This window comes from Micromys minutus, assembly GCF_963924665.1.
Source record: "Micromys minutus genome assembly, chromosome: 6".
Classification (NCBI taxonomy): Eukaryota; Metazoa; Chordata; class Mammalia; order Rodentia; family Muridae; genus Micromys; species Micromys minutus.
The window spans coordinates 24,237,141-24,255,138 of record NC_137975.1 but is presented as its reverse complement, the minus strand read 5'-3'; the positions used below and the strand labels follow the sequence as shown (position 1 = coordinate 24,255,138).

The 17,998-nt window shown below is 49.5% G+C and overlaps 1 protein-coding gene across 5 annotated transcripts in view; it reads left to right on the top strand.

Annotated features, from left to right (window-relative positions):
• Positions 1–2,279: 2,279 nt before the first annotated feature.
• Positions 2,280–17,998, top strand: part of TMCC2 (transmembrane and coiled-coil domain family 2) — a 35,278-nt gene continuing 19,559 nt past the window's right edge. The window contains exons 1-2 of one of the 5 annotated variants that reach the window (XM_080917811.1): positions 2,280–3,045; positions 12,700–13,215. In XM_080917811.1, the coding sequence (XP_080773937.1) occupies positions 2,839–3,045; positions 12,700–13,215 (723 nt within the window). In that variant the 5' untranslated portion in view covers positions 2,280–2,838. Of the gene's footprint in view, positions 3,046–3,997; positions 4,135–9,808; positions 9,908–12,690; positions 13,216–17,998 lie in introns of those variants that run through there. The other 4 variants (XM_080917810.1, XM_080917813.1, XM_080917814.1 and 1 more) reach the window with 4 other exon arrangements.

Sequence of the window (17,998 nt, the reverse complement as noted above, 5' to 3'; positions counted from 1 at the left end):
TGCTTGCACTGACTTGCCAGCACATCTATTGGAACCTACTTCTTCAAGATTCTAGCTTATGCAGAAGACCAGTGGAAGCAACTAGCCTCATGGAACTGAGCAACTACTAAATTCCCATTCACAGCTGACCCACTGTTGGGTTAGTTGATGTGTAGACTGTACATCATTACAATAAATTCCCTTAATATACAGAGACATTCCAAAAGTTCTGTGACTTCAGAGAACCCTGACTAATACAGACATAATAAATATATAATACTGTAAAAATCAAACTTAAGAAGCCAGATGCTTCTAATTTCAACCCTCAAAGGCTGATCAGTTTAGAAGGTAGCCTGAGCTACATAATGAAGCAGTGCCTCAAAATCAAACCTGGATGATCATTGATTTGTTAGAGAAATGAAGCATAAATAAAAAGTATGATGTTTTCTGCTTCCTGGGGGTATTTAAGTTTTGATTATGTATTTATTTACTGTATTTTCATCTATAAAGTGCTTTGCCTGCATGTATGACTACATACCACATGTGTGCCTGATGCTTGTAGCCCAGGCAGGCCAGAAGAAATGGCCAGAGAAACTGTTGGGTCCTTTGGGATATAAGTTGTTAGCTGCTGTTTGGGCTCAGAGAATCGAACCCAGGTTCTCTGGGGGAGGGCCCAGTGCTCCTAACTGCTGAGTCACATCTTCAGCCCCATTCTTGAAGGATTCTTGAAGAACCCTTTCTGGTTTTCTTCAGCTTAGAGTGAAGGAGGACCCACTGTGTGTTCCAAACTCCTGCCACCCAAGACTTGCCCAGGATTTCGGTGCCCCGACATGTCTCCCAGCTCAGGCAGAGAGGAATGTGCGCCTCTCCTCTGCACCATGTACCAAGGGAATCTGCCCCCCACCGGCTGTCGAGTCCTACCCAGGATCTGTTCTGGCCCTCTGCCATTCCTTACCATTGAAAATTTGAAAGGCTTATAGTTTTGCATTCCCAAATGATGCCTGATACCATGTAGTGGATGTGGGGGGGTGGCTTTTTTTTTTTTTTTTTTTTTTTTTTTTGTGCATTCCCAGCCCATTCTAAATTCCTGTCTTCTAAAAACAGAGCAGCTTAGTTTAGAAAGTGGTTCCTTAAATATAGTAAATTCTTAACAACTTGGTCTCTTGTAGGATACACATCAAAATAAGGGATTGGGGTGCGGGGGAGGGGGGGAGGCTTAACAGGAAACTCACAGACTAGTGGGACCGAAGTGAGGCTAGAATGGTTTGGTGAGTGTGAAAGAGATTGATAAACTGTAAAATCCTTCAGGAAAAGCTCTGTGACTCACAGGGGAAGGCTCCGCCTTTCACTGGAGCCCAGGCCAGTATTTCTCAGATGCGTGAGAATTATCAGAAAGGCTTGTGAAACACGGATCTTTGGGTCTATAACTTTTGACTTAGTAGTATCCAGGAATTTGTATTTCTGTCTGGTTCCCTGGTGGTGGTGATGGTGGTGATGGCGATGATGATGATGGTGGTGGTGGTGGTGGTGGTGGTGCGGGTGTCAGTCTACGCCTTGAGAACTACTGGCTGCTGACTAAGAGCAACCCATCAATGCCAAAGAAGGCATACGGTTTGCAGAAAGAATGGGAATTAATATAGTAGAAAACTACCACTCTCCATTTTTTTGGTAACCCCAACATCTGCTCTCCTCTTCCAAAACTGCTCAGCGATAGTATGGGGCAAACGTAACGTTCCTTTTCTACTCGGCAGCACGTATCATTAATACCTAACTATTAATGCCCATTCCTGTTGTAAAGCTGCTTTCGGTGAGCAGGGGACTCTCGCGTGTATTTTGGCACCTAATTTCTGAACTTAAAGCCCACGTTCTTAAGAGATGTGTATTTAAAACAGAGAAAGGGGCGATGTGGCAGAACACTCCCTCTCCTTTGCTTTTGTAGCTAAGAAGGTAGGCATGGGTTTGTGACTCAAACCACGTAATCTAGGAGGGACCAGCCTGTCCTTACCTGAAGGGATGCATATAACATAAGGTGCAAAGTTAGGGGAGTGATGACAAACACCTTAATGTGCCCCCAACAAAGCGAATGGGCGGGGTGATCGTGAAGGCCTAGCCTGGGAAAGGTCGCTCCAAAGCCGGCCCAGCGCTGAGCTCCTACACAGCCCAGACCCTCCCGGGGGACGCGCGGTGCAACCAAGCCTAGAGCGGTGTCCGCGCGCCGTCGCGCAGCCCTCCGGCCTTCCCATTGGCGGGCGGCGCCATCGGCGCTCGCCTCGCCCTGGCGCCAGCGGGCGGAGGCCCGGGCGGGGTAGGCCGCGCTCGCGGCGGGCTGTGGCCGCAGCCTTGCGCCGCGGCTGGCGAGGAGCGGGGCGGGAGGAGGCAGGCCCATGTGGGGCGGCGGCGGGCGGCGGGGCCCGGTGCCCAGGGCGGCCCTATGGGACCCGCCCGGCCGGCTCCCGCGTGCCCTGCCTGGCCCAGCAGTCCGGCCTGCGGGCGGGGATGCGCGGTGTGGTCCAGCTCCCCGCCACCCCGCGGGGCCCTGAGGCAGAAAGTTTGGGGGGGTTCGGGAGCGGCCCACCTCCCGCGCCAGTGACTGTCTAAGGACCGCTGCAGCCCGGCTTCGCCCGCGACCTGCCTCCGCTCCCCAGGTCGGAATGAACTATCCCAAGGCTCCCCCTCTTTGCCCCTCCCTCGTCCTCCTTTAAAAAAAAAGATAATTTCTTAAATTCAAGAACTCGTGATCTGCCTACTCCCCTCGTCCATAATTTAAACCCCAGGTCTTTTGAGTGCAAGAGGGGGTGCGGTCTCTCCCCAAGATAGCACGCTAGAAGGACAGATTCCCCTTGCCGACCCACTTACACCATGAAGAGGTGCAAATCGGACGAGCTGCAGCAACAGCAGGGCGAGGAGGATGGGGCTGGGATGGAAGACGCGGCTTGCCTTCTGCCAGGCACGGACCTCCGGCATGGGGAGGCCTCGAGTGCTAACTCCGCTGGCGGGCCAACTTCAGATGCTGGCGCTGCGGTGGCACCCAACCCGGGTCCCCGAAGCAAGCCTCCTGATTTAAAGGTGAGCGCAGACCGTCTCCAGGCAAGCCCAGCCCGCCACGTTGCTTCCCCCCACCCCTCGCAGAAGTGTCTTAGCCGAGTAAAAGTGACGGGGAAGCTCGCAGAGGTCAGAGAGGATGAATGATGTTCAGCTAGGTCCGGAGGGGAAAGCTAGGTACCATTTGTTCCTGTCTATCAGCTCCATCTCAGGCCTCTGTGTTCTTCATTATTCAGCAAACGTTCTAATGACTCACTCATCTGAGATTGTTTGAAGAACGTGTGTGAAACGCTATTTGCAGACAAAGGGCTGGAGAGATCTAAGATGCTAACTTAGAAAGTTCTCAGTACTCTCCCTTCTGTAGGAAGGTTAGAGAAGAAGATTGTAGCTTGGGAAGCTAAATAGGTGACCGTTACCTTCCTATGCCAATTAGCCACCTCCGAGTGCGATTTTTTTTTTTTTTTTTTTTTTTTGAGCACCTTACTGAACGAAGCTCAGTTTGTTCATCTATGAAAGGGGGGTGTAGATGTCTTGCCGTTAGGTGGAGCCAGAGGTTAAGCTAGTGCTTGGAGATCCCTCTCTGCCTCCTGAACCAACCCCCAGGGTGGAGAACTGACAGGTGGCAGGGCAGAGCCTGGGCTGATTGGGGCCTCGGTTCAAGTTGCACACATGCTGAGCCGGCAGCTAGAAACAGAATTGGAAAGGGCCGTTCACATGGAGCTGTTTATTTTCCAGCCCGAGTTCTTCTAGACAATTGGCGAGCTGTATTGAATACATCTCTGTATCAATTACAGCAGCAGCCAGGATAAATAATGCGCCTTTGCTGGAGTTACCACCGGGGCTGCCAGCTCAGGCCCCTCAGGCCAGCTCACAACAGGGCCGAGAGAGATGTCAGCCCCAGGAAGGAACGTAAATGCCTTGGGGATTGATGCCTTGGCAGTTTTCTCCAGAAAGGGTGCAGGGTCTGGGATAGGGGAGAAGAAAGGACTCCCGTTAGGTTAAAGCCTGTGTACGAATGGATGTGGGCAGTTTGCTGTGGGCCCTGAGGAGCTCACTAGAATAAGCTAATGACATTCCTCCTTTGGCCTGAGCAGCTCAGAGTCAGGAAGCCAGGTGAGTGCATGTGTGATTTTTATGTGCGTGCGTGCCGTTTTGTCCCTTGGGGGAAGGGAGCCCACTCACTCCTTGTGTGGACTTGTACATTTTGGCAGAAGTTTTGCAAACCTGACCTCTTTCCATCCACCTTATACCTAATGATGGGTTCTGTTGGACACCTAGGCTTTCTTCACAAAGCTTGTGAAGAAAAGCTTCGTTAGGCTCTGAGAAGTGTTGCTCCCTCCCCCAAGTGACATGTTTTCTGTTTTAAATGAGGTGGCAAGCACAAAGAGGTGCCTTTAATGCTGCTGAGAGGATCAGGGGGTGATCCTTTGGCCTCGCTCTGCTGGCTGTAGTAAGGGGGCTTTAGCTTTTCAGTGTCTATAAAGCTGCTGAGGCTCCTTGTCTGTACCCTCCCGTGTCATCTTTTTTGTTGACATTCATTTTGGTCAGGAGCAGATAGAGCAACAGCTCTACACTTGATTACAATATGTTAACTGCTGAACGGTCCTGAAGAAGAATTGAGACCCTCACCTACACACACACACACACACACACACACACTTCTATTCAACCCAGGCAATGTGGACCCAACCTCATGCAAGCACAGGGAGACATACAGAGGGCTTGCCTGTTTATCTCTGTCTGCCTCATCACATGTTTACTACAGGACATGACTCGGGGGGCCACCAAAATGTGACGTGTCACTTAACTTTTCTGAAGAAAGGAACAAGGCGTATTGGAGTATGGCCATACTTGTTTTCCAGTGCTGGACAAGTTTTCCATGTCTGACAGTTTAGTGGGGGGAAAAAATATCATCACTGTCTCTGGAACTGGGTGGGAGTTGACTTGTTCTAAATTTGATAATGGTACGAAGAGGATGTGTTTACTTTTTAATCTGTAATACCCTTTTCCCAATCCCATGCTTAGTTGCTGCTGTTCAGGAGCTTCGGCTTGCTTTTGCTTTCATTTTGAGTTGGAGATAGGAACTTCCAGTCTCTTAGTCCCATTTCTATTTTCTTGTGACAGCTCCAGGCATGGTGACTGATTGCATGTCATGAGACAATCATCTTGATTGTTGAGCAAGGAGCAAAGGCATGTAAAGCTCTGTCTAAAGCACCTCCACAGTAGGAGAGAAAGAGGAGAATTCAGTCTTTGCTACAGATCTGAATGATGCTTCCCTACTAATGGCCAACAGCGTCAGGGGCTTCTGCTGTCTCTGGTCCTTCAGGGAGGACCATGTTGTGTGCTGTGCATTTCTTGGTTTATTCTGTGTGGAGTTTGGGGTGGGGGTGGACGTCCTGAGATCATAACCAGAGTTTTGAGCTTGCTAGACAAGCCCTCTATGGCTGTGGTAGCTTGGAATCTGTGATTATGAAGGGGGTGGTGGTCTTGGAAATAGTTACATAGTAACATTTTAAAACGGTAACTATAACAGAAAAGCAACCTGCAAATGAGCCTGGTCCCACAGGAGGCTTGTGTAAACACTTCTGAGCCTTTGCCGAGCTTCGTATAAGCATGAATCCTCCAGGGGAGAGATCTCAGCAGACAGTTTGTAAGGGGAGCCTGATAGTTTAGCATGGATTCCTTTAACCACCCCAGCTCATGTCTCCATTCATTTGATCTCATGATCCCCTCCTTTGCTGCTATCCGAGTGCCTGCTTGTAGAGGAGAGTCTGCTGGCTAACCCTAAGTATAACGGAATTCTCTGGCGTGGAGACTGGCTGTAGTGAGAAGGGTGTGGGGAGGAGCTTAGGACAACTCTGCACACAGAGATCCTGTTCAGAATACAGCCTGGAGCTGAGGCCTGGGAGAATGGCTGAGCTTAGTGTGCGGCTCTGTCCTGAACACTGGAGAAACCTGTGGTTGGGGGAAGGCATTGCCCACCTCCCATCATAACAATCCCACTGTACCGTACAGGAACAGAGCCTTTCCTGAGAGGAAAAGCCTGGGGATGCTGGCCAGGGAAAGGTCCCAGCCATGCTCTGTCCCCTGAGAAAAGCTGGATTTTCCCCGGGGTTTCAGAACAGTATCATGATCATTCCTTAAAGAAAACAGGGGAGTTCCACCTTCTGTTGTTCCTATCTGGTTGGAAGCACTCTGACTCCAGGCTCAGCTCCTGCTCCTCTGTTCCTAGCATGTTCTGTTCTCTCTTCCTACTGAGTGAGGGGCAGGGAAGACAACAGACACTAAAGGAAATTAGAGCTCAGCCCTAGGTGGTTTTCCTGTATCTCAGTGTCCTGTGAATGGCTCCTGTTCCTTCCCTGTTCTTTACTGTATTGACAAGAGGGTAGGTTTGTGTTAATATGTTGACTAACAGATAACTGGATACTTTAAGAAGGAGAGATTTTTTTTTATAAATGCTAAAATGGGATATGCATATAAAGGTGTCCACAGAGAGACATTTGTGCAGTTTAATAAAAGCAAAAATAGACAAGTTATCTATTCACAAAATAATATTGGCATTCCCAACCCTCTGTGTTTCTATTCTATTGTTTAATTTTATTTTTTAAGGGCTAGGAGTTGGTTAAAATGTGTGGTATCTGTCTTCAAATAAAAGAGAAGAGTAGCTACTTTGTGTGTGTGTGTGTGTGTGTGTGTGTGTGTGTGTGTGTGTGAAGGCCTGTATGTGTCCTGGGACTTTGGATGTTTCAGTGACTTTAGTATGGCTGTCCTGGGATATAGTATCTCTGCTATCTGTGGGTCATGGGGTAGATTTCACCAGGGGAAACAGGATTGAGGGGGACCTAACCCAGAAAATGGAAACTTAGTTCTTCAGCAAGGCAATGCCTTCATTTTCAGGGAAGCCTTTAGGGGCCCCCAGAATGAAACACTTGCAAGAAACCCGTCCCCAGGACACCCAGGCTTCAGTGTGCTTGTGGCACATGCACTGGAATACGAGACATGGGTTCATCAGGGAGGATGCTTGAAGAGGAGATGGCTTGAGATCAGAATAGTAAAGAAAGGGCAGAACTTTAATTAACAAATGAGAACATCTAGCTAGGACATGTAAGAGGACAAGAACCTAGACCTCAGTATAGTGTTCACCCTGTTCTCTTTCCCTGTCAGTGCCGGCGACCAGAGAGCTCCGAGCGTGCTCAGGTTGCTAGTTTCGACCCATCTTTACCTTAGGAGGACACTGGCTCCTGAGGCCCAGGACTGCCCCACCCCCAGCCTACAGCAATATTTCAAGCAGCCCTGTGTGTGGGCTCAGGAGGAACTGGGGCCTGCAGGGAGCATGTGGCAAATGAAGCTCTCTGTTCTGCCACATATTGGGTTCTAGATTCACTCCCAGCTGCCCTAGTCGAAATTCAGTGTTTACAGAACATGCTTGTGTGTGTGTGTGTGTGTGTGTGTGTGTGTCCAATTGTAGATTAGCTGCCAATCACATTAAGAATGTCTTCCTCTACAAGGAACTGAAGTATTCGATGAGTTATGAATTTGGAGGTAAGGTTAAATGCTGCTGTGGATAGGAAGAGGCTTGAAGGTGCTCAGGGCGTGGTTGGTGGTCTTGCTTACAACCCCAAATCACCTGTGTTTACCTTTTCCGTGAGACTTGACATCTCCCTTGGAAATCCCCATCTAATAGGATGGTGAGTCCTTGGACCCAGGCTCTGGCTAAACAAGAGTCCATAAAGAAGGGTCTGCTCTTGTGTTAAGAAATTAAAACTGGAAGAGAACAGGAAGGTTGTAGATTTGACTTCTCAAACCAAACTAGCCAAGGTTTCCCCATTCCAGCCTCCTGAGCTAAGAGATAGCCACTGCAGGAACCGAAGCTGGCTGCGAGGGCATGACTCCCCAGCAAACCCTCCCTGAGCCATCTGCGAGGACAGCAAGATCATTCTCCTTCCAAGCCAACACATTCTTGGCAGTTACTAGGATGTGATAGATGGAGACAGGGGTTCGAGCCATAGCAGGAGGGATCTGGGTTAGAAACAAGCAAAAAAAAAAAAAAAAAAAAAAAAAAGAAAAAAGAAAGAAAGAAAAAAAGAAAACCTGCTCAACTGAGCATTTTAAAATTTTGAAAAAGAATAAGCCTGTGGAGAAGGTGGTTCTCTAAGCATCACATCACATTTTAGGATCGTTTTGTAAACTGGGATAAATAAATAAATTGTCACAGCCAGGTTTGCAGCGAGGTCTCTGCCAGGTAATAGGTGAGACAGCTGTGGCTCAGCAGTCACTCGTCCTGTCAAGGATTCTACAAACTGGCAGTGGGTTGGGGGAAAGGTTGGAGAGCCCTTGCAGAACGATGTAGAGTCCAAGGCACAAGGCAGCAGGTGATTGATTGCAGTGAATGATGCAGATAATGAGCCTTCATGGGTTCAGCATAGAGGGACGCCATGTGTGCTGGCAAGACCAGGGAGAGGGTAGAGGGGAATGGCTGCGGCGGCGGCGGCTGCGGCGGGGAGAGGCAGAGAGAGGGCACATCGCAGTGGCAACTTTAATAAAAGTCCCCTGTGCTGTGGGTACATGAGTTAGTTCTGTGCAGAGACCACATTGGGTGAGGTGACCTTTCCTGGCTGACCTTCGCTAGTCCCAGCCAGACTGTTCTAAGTACAAAAGGCACAAGAGTTCAAATGGGGGTCAGACTGGGACTCAACTGCTCTTGGTTTAAGTAAGGCCTGCTTTTGTTTTGTTGCTTTGGATGTGAACTGATCCTGGAAAAGAAGAATGAATCCAGAAATCTCCCATCACTGTGTTTCCAATAGAAACCCCAAGCCGACTGGGAACCAGCAGCTGCTGTCTCTCTACCATTCTGTGGTCAGCAGCATGAAGCCTGGGGGGACAGACCCTGCCCTGCACCCCCTTTGTAGTCTGCCTTGACTGTTTGGGGGACAGTGGAGACTTCACAATCCCCTCGGGATCTTGACAGTCTCTGTGGGTTTTCCCAGTGACTCCTTCTCTAAAGCTGGCCCTGTTTCCATAGAGACCCTATAAATAGAGAAAACGTTGGCGACCTAGGCTTATAAAGGCTCAGGGTGACCCAGGCACCCCTGAGTCCTCACAGCCATGTCTGTGATAAGGCAGAAGGAATGCCAGACCAGGTGGAGGAAGGCTAAACAAACAGCCTATACCAGAGAATCATTAGTTCTGGGTTAATTGTGCCTTCCAATGACCCTTTCAGTGATTCAGGGATTTTGATGAGACCTTAGGGACCTGCAGGTATTGGAAACTGCTTTAGGTCATGTTGTTTCAGCCAAATGGTGCCAAGGACACCACACCCTGAAGCCTTTTCCTTTTTGGCATCTTTAAGCTGTCTTTGCAGAATCTGGAGCAAACTTCCCTTTGTTGGACCCACACCCAGGGAGGAGAACGGCTGAAGCCTGCTGTTTAGAAACCACAGGGTTCGCAGGAAAGAGCACCATTCTTCCTGAGAATACAGTGCTGCCCAGAGAGCTCGGGGTTCCTCCTTACCCTTAAAGACAGTTCTAGGGGAGGCGCATTAGGACTCCCCCACCCCCACCCCAGTGAGATACCTCCTCCTGAAAGCTGCCCCTTCCAGCTACCCCCTGGCCAGCCTGGGGAATCCACTGTACTGTCCATGGGTAGAGAGCTTGTGTCCCATCCCTGACTCTACTGCCTTGCAGGTCTCTTCTTGACACATGGTTTCATCTGGTCATGGCAGTGGCTTTTGGCAGCTGGAGGAAAGCAAAAGTCAATGTGGAGTGCAAGTGACATTTAGAAGCTGGAACCTGTTAGTCAGAGCAGGTGGCGCTTTCTGCTGCGTTGGTGGCTAAGTTCCCTCCAGCTAGTCGCCATGGTTTTCCTCACTTCTGAAACTTGGGGCTGGGTATGTATATGAACTGAGGTTTTTTTTTCCCCCCCATCATGTTATGTCAAAACCCTAACCATCTTGCTGACACCCACAGGTAGAAGTAGCTGGCCTCTGTGTCACCTTGCTATTCTTGCTTCTTGCTCCCCCTGCCCCACATTGTTCTGTGACTTACTTTTTTGTTCCTTTTCTTCATATCTTCCGTGGACTTTGAGAGTCCTGGGTACTGCTGGTGCAAAGATCCTTCACCTGCAGAGCACCTGGGGAAGGCAGAGATGAAGATTTGACCTAAAGACCTTGGCTAAAGGCTTGCCCAGGTCCCGTGATGAGGCCTGAGCAGAATCCCCCGCCCCTACAGTTCAGTGGCCCTCCCTCCAGACTCTGAGATTTTTGCAGTATTTTGAACCTGCCTTAGGTGTCGTCTCGGGAGACATACAACTTGACATCTACCTTAGTCTCATGCCAGGTGTGGGCCAGGAAAGGTAAATTAGACTAGAGGTTGGAGGCTCATCTCTGTGGTTTGGATTAGTCACCTAACAATTGTGTGCCTTAGTTTTTTTCATCTGCAAAATGGGACATGGCTACTATGACCTGTCTGTTGTTAACTCCTGGGTTAAGGCAAGGGTTGGATTAGGCTGACAGCAAAAGTTGAAAACAATTTGTATTATTTTAAAAGCAAACTAGACAAGGGTTGTAGGGGCCAAGAGGCTATGGCTGGTGGGTAACTGAGATTCTGCAACGCCACTGCCCCATGATGCATTCAGGATGTACCCAGGAACTCAACTGAAGTCTTTTAGGGAAAATACTGTCACCCTGAGTGGGTGGGGAAGAGGGGCTTCTGTGTTGGAGAAGCAAGTTAGGAATGGGGTATGGAGGAAGGGCCTGGAATAGAATGTAAGAAAGTTCAGAGGATGTGGTGTATTTAGCAGGAACAGTTAGGCAAAAGCCAAGGCCAGGAGGCCCCATCTGGGGTGCCTTGTTGGAAGCCTTGTGTCATCTTGGGCCTGGTCATGTGAGGAAGAGAGTTGGTAACTCAGCTCTAATCAGAAGGTCAGGGATCTGTCTGGCTTACGCTGTGCACGGTGACAGTGTGCTACCGGCCACTCTACCTTGGACATCTTGGTTCTGCCCAGTTAAAATTCAAATGAGCTTGGGGTACTCTCTCTGAAGGAAGAACAACCCTGGGAGCACCTGGCATAGGAGAGCTGTTCCTAGGGCTTCTCCAAACCTCAGCTCTTCAGAAGGAATCATTTCCCTATCTGTGGGTGCCAGTGCGGGTTTGTTGCTTTTGTGGGAATCTGGGGAAACAAAGAGATTATTTGGGAGGAAACAGAGCTCAAAACTCAGCTCATGGAGGGGTGTGAGGATGGACAGATATGACTTGTGAGGTTCCAGGCACCAGTGGTGGACTGTAGGGCTTGAATGAGGATCTTTCTGTTTGTGCTAATGAGGGTCCTGTAGTCCCACGGGAGCATAGGTGAGCTAGCCACAGAGAGCACTGAGTGGACAGCACTCAAAAGCTGAAGATGTATGCTTTCCTACTTTTTTCATGCTCTGTCTGTTAAGAAAGAGAAAGAAAGAAAGAAAGAAAGAAAGAAAGAAAGAAAGAAAGAAAGGGAATCTAGCATGTCTAATTTTTTGGATTATTAAAAATTTATTTTAATGATGGAGATTGCTTATACGATGTTGGCACAGACAAAAACTTGCTATGGCTCCTGAGCCCCAGGTAACTTGGCTCTGTTTCCCTCTTAGAGGATAAAGTATGTTTCCCCTGGTCTTCTGAGTCCCACCCTGCCTCCCACAGCTCTGGAGCTCTTCGGAAGACGTGGCCCACACAGATAAGCCATCTCTTCATGGGGAAGCTGCCTGCCATTACATGGCAGTTGCCCTGGCAGCCCATCCCCAGCCGTTTGTCCCGGGCAGTGCTGCGGTTAGGGGAAGCAGCTGGAGTCTCTTGGGGCAGTGCCGCAGCGGGGCAGCAGCAGGCTCCAGGGCTTCGGCTTGGTTCTAGTCTGGGGGGAAATGAAAGCCTCTTGTGTGGACAGCAGTAGCTACCCTAGGCTCAGAAAAATAATGTTTATTTCATTGTCGGCTGTGTCAGATCTTAAGTGGCTGCAAGTAACAAAGTCATAGTAGAGACCTGTGGACAGAGGTAGCTTTTGTAGACTCTTGTAGACTCTTCTGTCATTGGCTACGTCATCTCACGGTTGCAGTGCGGCTACCACATCCAAAGACACTACTTTGGAATCCCAGATGGGAGAACCAGCCCCTTTACGGAGAAAGTGAAGCAGGAAGTTTTAGCAAGGTACATTAACACCTTACAGTTTGCTTGGTGAGAAAGGCAGAAAGGTGCTGGGTGCAGAGTTAGCAGAGTCTGCTCCGGAGACGTAGAACCTGGTTTTATGGACTGTCACAATGAGATCTCTGTGGGAAGGGATGTTTGGTGGTCTCAGTGCCCCAGTGCAGCCTGAAGAACAGTTTAACATGAAAGAAAGGAGGTGATGAGGCTGGGGAGAGCAGTTGAGAAGGATATGGCCCCAGCAATGCCTGTGCACTACTTATGTGCTACTAAGCCACAGGCTACAGCCTGAGAACATCCTGTTTAGAAATCTGAACTTAACTTTAAGAACCAAAGGGTAGATGACCTTGTAGGCATGGCAGGCCACCCATAGGGATCCCGGCGTTCAGAAGTCTGTACTAGCTGCTCTGTTCTCTTATGAACAGACCCACCTTCAACCCCAACTGACAAGGCATCCAGGGGCTTTCCATTAACCAGGGCTTTTCATCTCTTCCCCCTTAAGAAAATCCAGCAGCTCTCAGAGGGCTCCATGTTTGGCCACGGCCTGAAGCACCTGTTTCACAGCCGCCGCAGGTCACGGGAGAGGGAGCACCAGGCGTCTCAGGAGGCCCAGCAACAGCAGCAACAGCAGGGCCTATCCGATCAGGACTCCCCAGATGAGAAGGAACGCTCCCCGGAGATGCACCGCGTCTCCTATGCTGTGTCCCTGCACGACCTGCCTGCCCGACCTACCGCTTTCAACCGGGTGTTACAGCAAATCCGTTCCAGGCCCTCCATCAAGCGGGGTGCCAGCCTGCACAGCAGTGGCGGGAGCGGTGGCCGCCGTGCCAAGAGCAGCTCCCTGGAGCCACAGCGTGGCAGTCCTCACTTGCTTCGTAAGGCCCCCCAGGACAGCAGCCTGGCCGCCATCCTGCACCAGCACCAGGGCCGACCCCGTTCCTCCTCTACCACCGACACCGCCTTGCTCCTGGCTGACGGCAGTAACGCTTACCTCCTAGCTGAGGAGGCAGAGAGCGTCGGGGACAAGGTAAGTCTGGGTGGAAGGAGAACCACAATGAAACCTCTGAGGCAGAACGGGTGCCCTTACTGGCACTGATGATGCTCCTACCCTATCATCTGTCCTGAGAGAAGTCAGAATATGACCAAGCCAAACACCAGAGTTCATTATAAACCAAGGCGCTAATTTTTGTTTGTTTAGGGGATTGCTTTTTCAAAAATGGCCGTTTACCCAGGCTGATAGTAATTTCGGTTTGTCTTCCTTAGATATGTTTTGAGAAGACTGAAGCCTAGTTATTCTTCTTACTAGAAGCATTAACCAGCCACCATATCTCTTTGCTCTTGTGTATTGCCATTTGAAAATGGGGACAGTGAGAGTGAAGAGTTAGCATAGGTAACTTCCTGGACTGGAACCTGGCATAGTATCTTTACTGTGATTATTACCAACTGAAAAAGAAGAGGAGCAATCTATGAAGTGTTATTTGGCACTTCATGAATGCATCCAAACTCATTTGTTTATTCGTGCAGCAAATATTAAGCAAGTGTCCATTGGATGTTACAGGAGCAAACAAACCAGTGTGGTTGATCATATGCCAACCAGTGTCTAGAAACACTGGTGGATGAGTGGAAAGGCTTTGATGAATGCCTTGGAGCTTGGAAACACCGTAGGCAGGTGGAGAGGAATTGGCCAGAGACTTTCTGGAAGATTCTATTGAACTAAATCTTGAAGGAGGCAGGGAAGGTTGGTATGCAGCAGAGCTAGGGAGCTGGTGGCATGTGCTTCCTGCTTGTGGAGACTCTGGAAGGCAGAAGCTAGAACACAACAGGTCATGCCATGTCCAGTTTGGGAGTCAAGTGAAGCTATGGGAGGCTGTTAGGCAGGGAAGGGGACGCAGAGAACTACTGGGACTGCAGGCAGTAGATTAGAAAGGGGAATGGGGAGGAGCCAAGGAAACCATCTTTGAAGTTACTGCAGCCATGAGAATGGAAAGGAGAGAGAATCAGTGGGGAGAGAGGCTAAGGGAAATGAAGAAAATGAAGGGGAGAGGAAGCGGGGTCTGAGAGAGGGGCTGTACTGGCAGTGGGCCTGGGAGTGGGCTAGCAGGTGAAAGCAAGGTGGATCTTCAAGGGGACATTTTGAGTGAAGAGAAGACTAAGGCCAGATCTAGATGTAGAAGGGACAGGCGGCCACTCTAACCTGCTGCTTGTGCCACATCAGTTTCTCCCCTCCTTCCCTCCTTCCTGTGCCACAGCTATGTCTCTCTGCAGGTTTGCACCCCCACACCTGGGTGCCCCTCCAAGGCTCCAGGGCTGTAAGTCATTTTCCCTCTCATGGACTCTTATCAGCAAAAGGAGAGAAGGAGCTGAAGGATTGATGGGAGAAATGCTAAAGGCAAAGACGGCAGAGCTAGCACAAAATCTTGGCTTGCAAAGGAGGTAAAGAAAGCTGATGTGGAGAAGAGGAGATGGGGGATGTTCAGGGGTTAAAGAGCAAATGCATTGAAAGAGCATAAAGAGGAGCTGGAGACAGATGCCTGCCATTGGTGTTTAAGAACTGAAAACTGGTGAGGTGTGAATGTACATACCTATAATCCCAACATTAGTGAGGCTAAGGCAGGAGCATCATGAGTTCAAGACCAAGCCGAGTTACATGGTGAGACTCTCAATAAAACAAGAACTAGGGATATAGTTCACTGGTGGAGTATGTTAGCATGTACCAGGCCCTAGATTTGATCCTTAGAAGAATAAATGATTTAGTATCTTGGAAAATGGGAGATATGGCCCAGACAAGGAAGGAATGAAAAGAGATTTAATTTGATGTGTCAGGAGCTCAGGGGTTAGGAGGTCTGCTTGGTAGAGGGGGAGCTTTGGGCCTGGCTTTGTTTGGTGAATGACGGTGGAGTCAGAGAGACATAAAGGCAGCCTGATGTGTGGAGGGCAGAAGGAGAAACATTGCTACAGCAGGGAGCTCAAAGCTGAGCGCTGGTCTGCCCATGAGAGCTGGAAGAGGTAGATGGTCCTACTTCTAGAGCACAGGAGCTATGGGGAACAGGGCTGCCCTGGGAAGAGGAGCTGCAGGGAGAGCCTGTTGACGGACCACAGAGGATGGGCACAGTGGAGAGAGGAAAGGAGGAGAAATGCTGGGTGACTGTGGGGTTCCATTTGGGAGTGACAGGTCAGTGGGATCTCTAGCAACATAATTCCAAGGACACTCTGCCTCAGTGTTGTTTCAACTATAGATGGTCACCTGCACAGACTCAATTCCGCATACAAAACCCAGAGGTTTTTAACATCGGCTGTGACTTCTTGTGCATGTCAACTCCTAAAATTATTTGGGAATTAGTGCATTCAGCCATCACTGCCCACCTGCACTGGGTGGACAGTAGCTTAGGTTTGGCTTGATGCTCTTCCAATATAGACAATTCTTTTTGTGGATTCCTTAAAATACCAGGTACTATTTTGATCATTAGGGAAACTTCGGTGAATGAAAGAAAACGTTTCTGCAACCACTGGTGACTACTGGTGTATTTGGTAGTAAGAGTGCTGAGAAGCAAACCAGGGGCGGAGCATGAAGGCAGAGGATGTGGGTGGGCATACTATTTTGTTGGGTTGGTCAGAAAAGCCTCTCTGACAATGTTCGGATATAGAGTGGAGGCAGCAAAGCAGAGACAAGCTGGGCTGGGGGCTGGGGAGGGGCAGGAAACACTACAGATGACCAATATGCCAGGAAAGGACTTGTGATTATTTTTTCCCTTAAGTGATAGAGGAAGTGCTAGAAAATTTGATACAAGATCACTGGTGCTAGCCTGTGAGAACTGACCCTGATAGTGTGACGGGGGGGGGAGCCAGGGCTCTGGTAGGAAGCTGGTGTGTATTCCAGAGGGGCTGATGTTTAGCGTGGAGTAGTTGTAGAAAACATGTTGGCTGAACTCTCGATTTGCTTCAGATGTCAAGGCCAGGGATATCTGATGGACTGGGTATGGGGTCACGACAATGGGAAAAGTCATAGATGGCTCATGGTTTTGGGTCTGGCTGTAGTTCTGTGAACTGAACAGCAAGAAAGGTGGCAAACTGAACATCAGTCCCTTAGGTGGGATGGATGCAGGCAGAGCTAGCTTTTGGCTGTGTTAAGTTTGAGGCAGCTATTAAACACCCCTGTAGAAATGCCAAATAAGCAGCAGGATGAACAAGTCTGGAGTCCTGGGGAGAGATCCAGCCTAGAGGCATAAATTTGGGAGGTGTCAGCATATAGATAGCATTTAAAACGACGGGACTGCGTTTGCAAGCCTGGCTTCTGCTGGGAGAAGTGTGCAGTAAGGGGAAGGGAGGTCTGATGCACTTGGCTGCAAGGCTGTGCCCCCTTGAACCCACGAGCTGGTGGGACGCACCAGCTGGAACCAGGTTGTTCAGCCCTAATGAGAAAGCTCTGTCTGTACGGCAGCAGCCGGGCCCACCTCTCCTGGGTGAGTCACTGAGTGTGTTTCAAATTTTATTTAGAAAAATCCTGTCACATGAGGGGCTTGAAATTTGCAGGGTGGGGGAGGTAATCCTTGGAGCCTCCAGTTAAATAGGGTTCCCCTAGAGTTTTCTAGCTGCCACAGAAACTAGGTGAACAGTAGGGACCTTCAGAAACCGGTGATGATTGTGGCTTTGGAAGGCAGGGACCAGGGGTACTTTGGGCAGGTTGCCATCTGGACAGCTTTCTGGGGGTTTTCCCACCCTACTGTTGATCTTGACAGTGTGTCTGGATGATGTGTGGGAAAAGAATTCCTTTTTGCTGAATATGGACGGTCAGACCCAAAGCCTTGGGTAACCTCACTGGGAGATGGTTGCTTGTTATTAATTGCCATGTAGGTGCTAGGAATTGAACCAGGGTTCTCTGGAAGGGCAGCCCAATGCTCTTAATCTCTGAGCCATCTCTCCAGCCCACTCTTCTCTGTTCTTTTTCTTTAAGATCTAACGTTTGTTTGTTCGTTTGTTTATAGGCAGGGTCTCACTGTGTAGCCTTGGCTGGAACTTGCTATGTAAACCAGGCTACCTCTTACAGATCCACCTGCCTGTGCCTCCCAAGTCCTGGAATTAAAGGTACGTGCCGCCAAGCCTGGCTTCTTATCTCTGCTCTGATTTGCAACTGTGAGCTCTGGTGCTGTTTGCCTGGTCCACCTCCTTCATGAACCGTGAGGCTAGCAAAGCAGATGTCATTGCTTCCATTTCCTTTAGAAAGAGAGGGGATGCTTGTTCAGATTATCCAGCTAGGTCCTGACAAAGAGGCACTGTTTTTTCCTAAGGTATAGACTTGCTGGACCTGGGGTTGTCCCTCTAGAGATGGGTGTGGCTTTGGGTGGGGGTGAGGAGAGAGAATTGCCTTCCTGTCCTTGGAAGAAGGATCTTCTAGCTACCTCGAAGCTTTAAGCACCATCATCTGATTGTGCAGACCCAGAGGCCATTGGCTGGCATGAGAAGCGTGTGGTCTGGGTATGAATAGGAAGCATTCTTCTCTCTAGTAAACACAACCCACATGCTCTCTTGTAGGCTCCCTGGCGATTACTAGCATCTATTTTTAATTCATAAGCCTCCCCCAGTCCCCACACCCCTCACCATTGTTTGCAACTCACCAGCTGGCTTTTAGACCAGAGCACCCTGGTAAGGCTTGAGTTACCAAAACACCCCAAGGCATCTAGGGTTCCTGACTGGCCCTACAAGGGCTCACACAGAACCCACTCAGAGAAAGTCAGGGATCTGGAGCCCTTACTTGAAGGAGCAGGGTGTGGCAGAGACAAATGAGGTCTCACAGGACAGCAAATTAGTCCTGT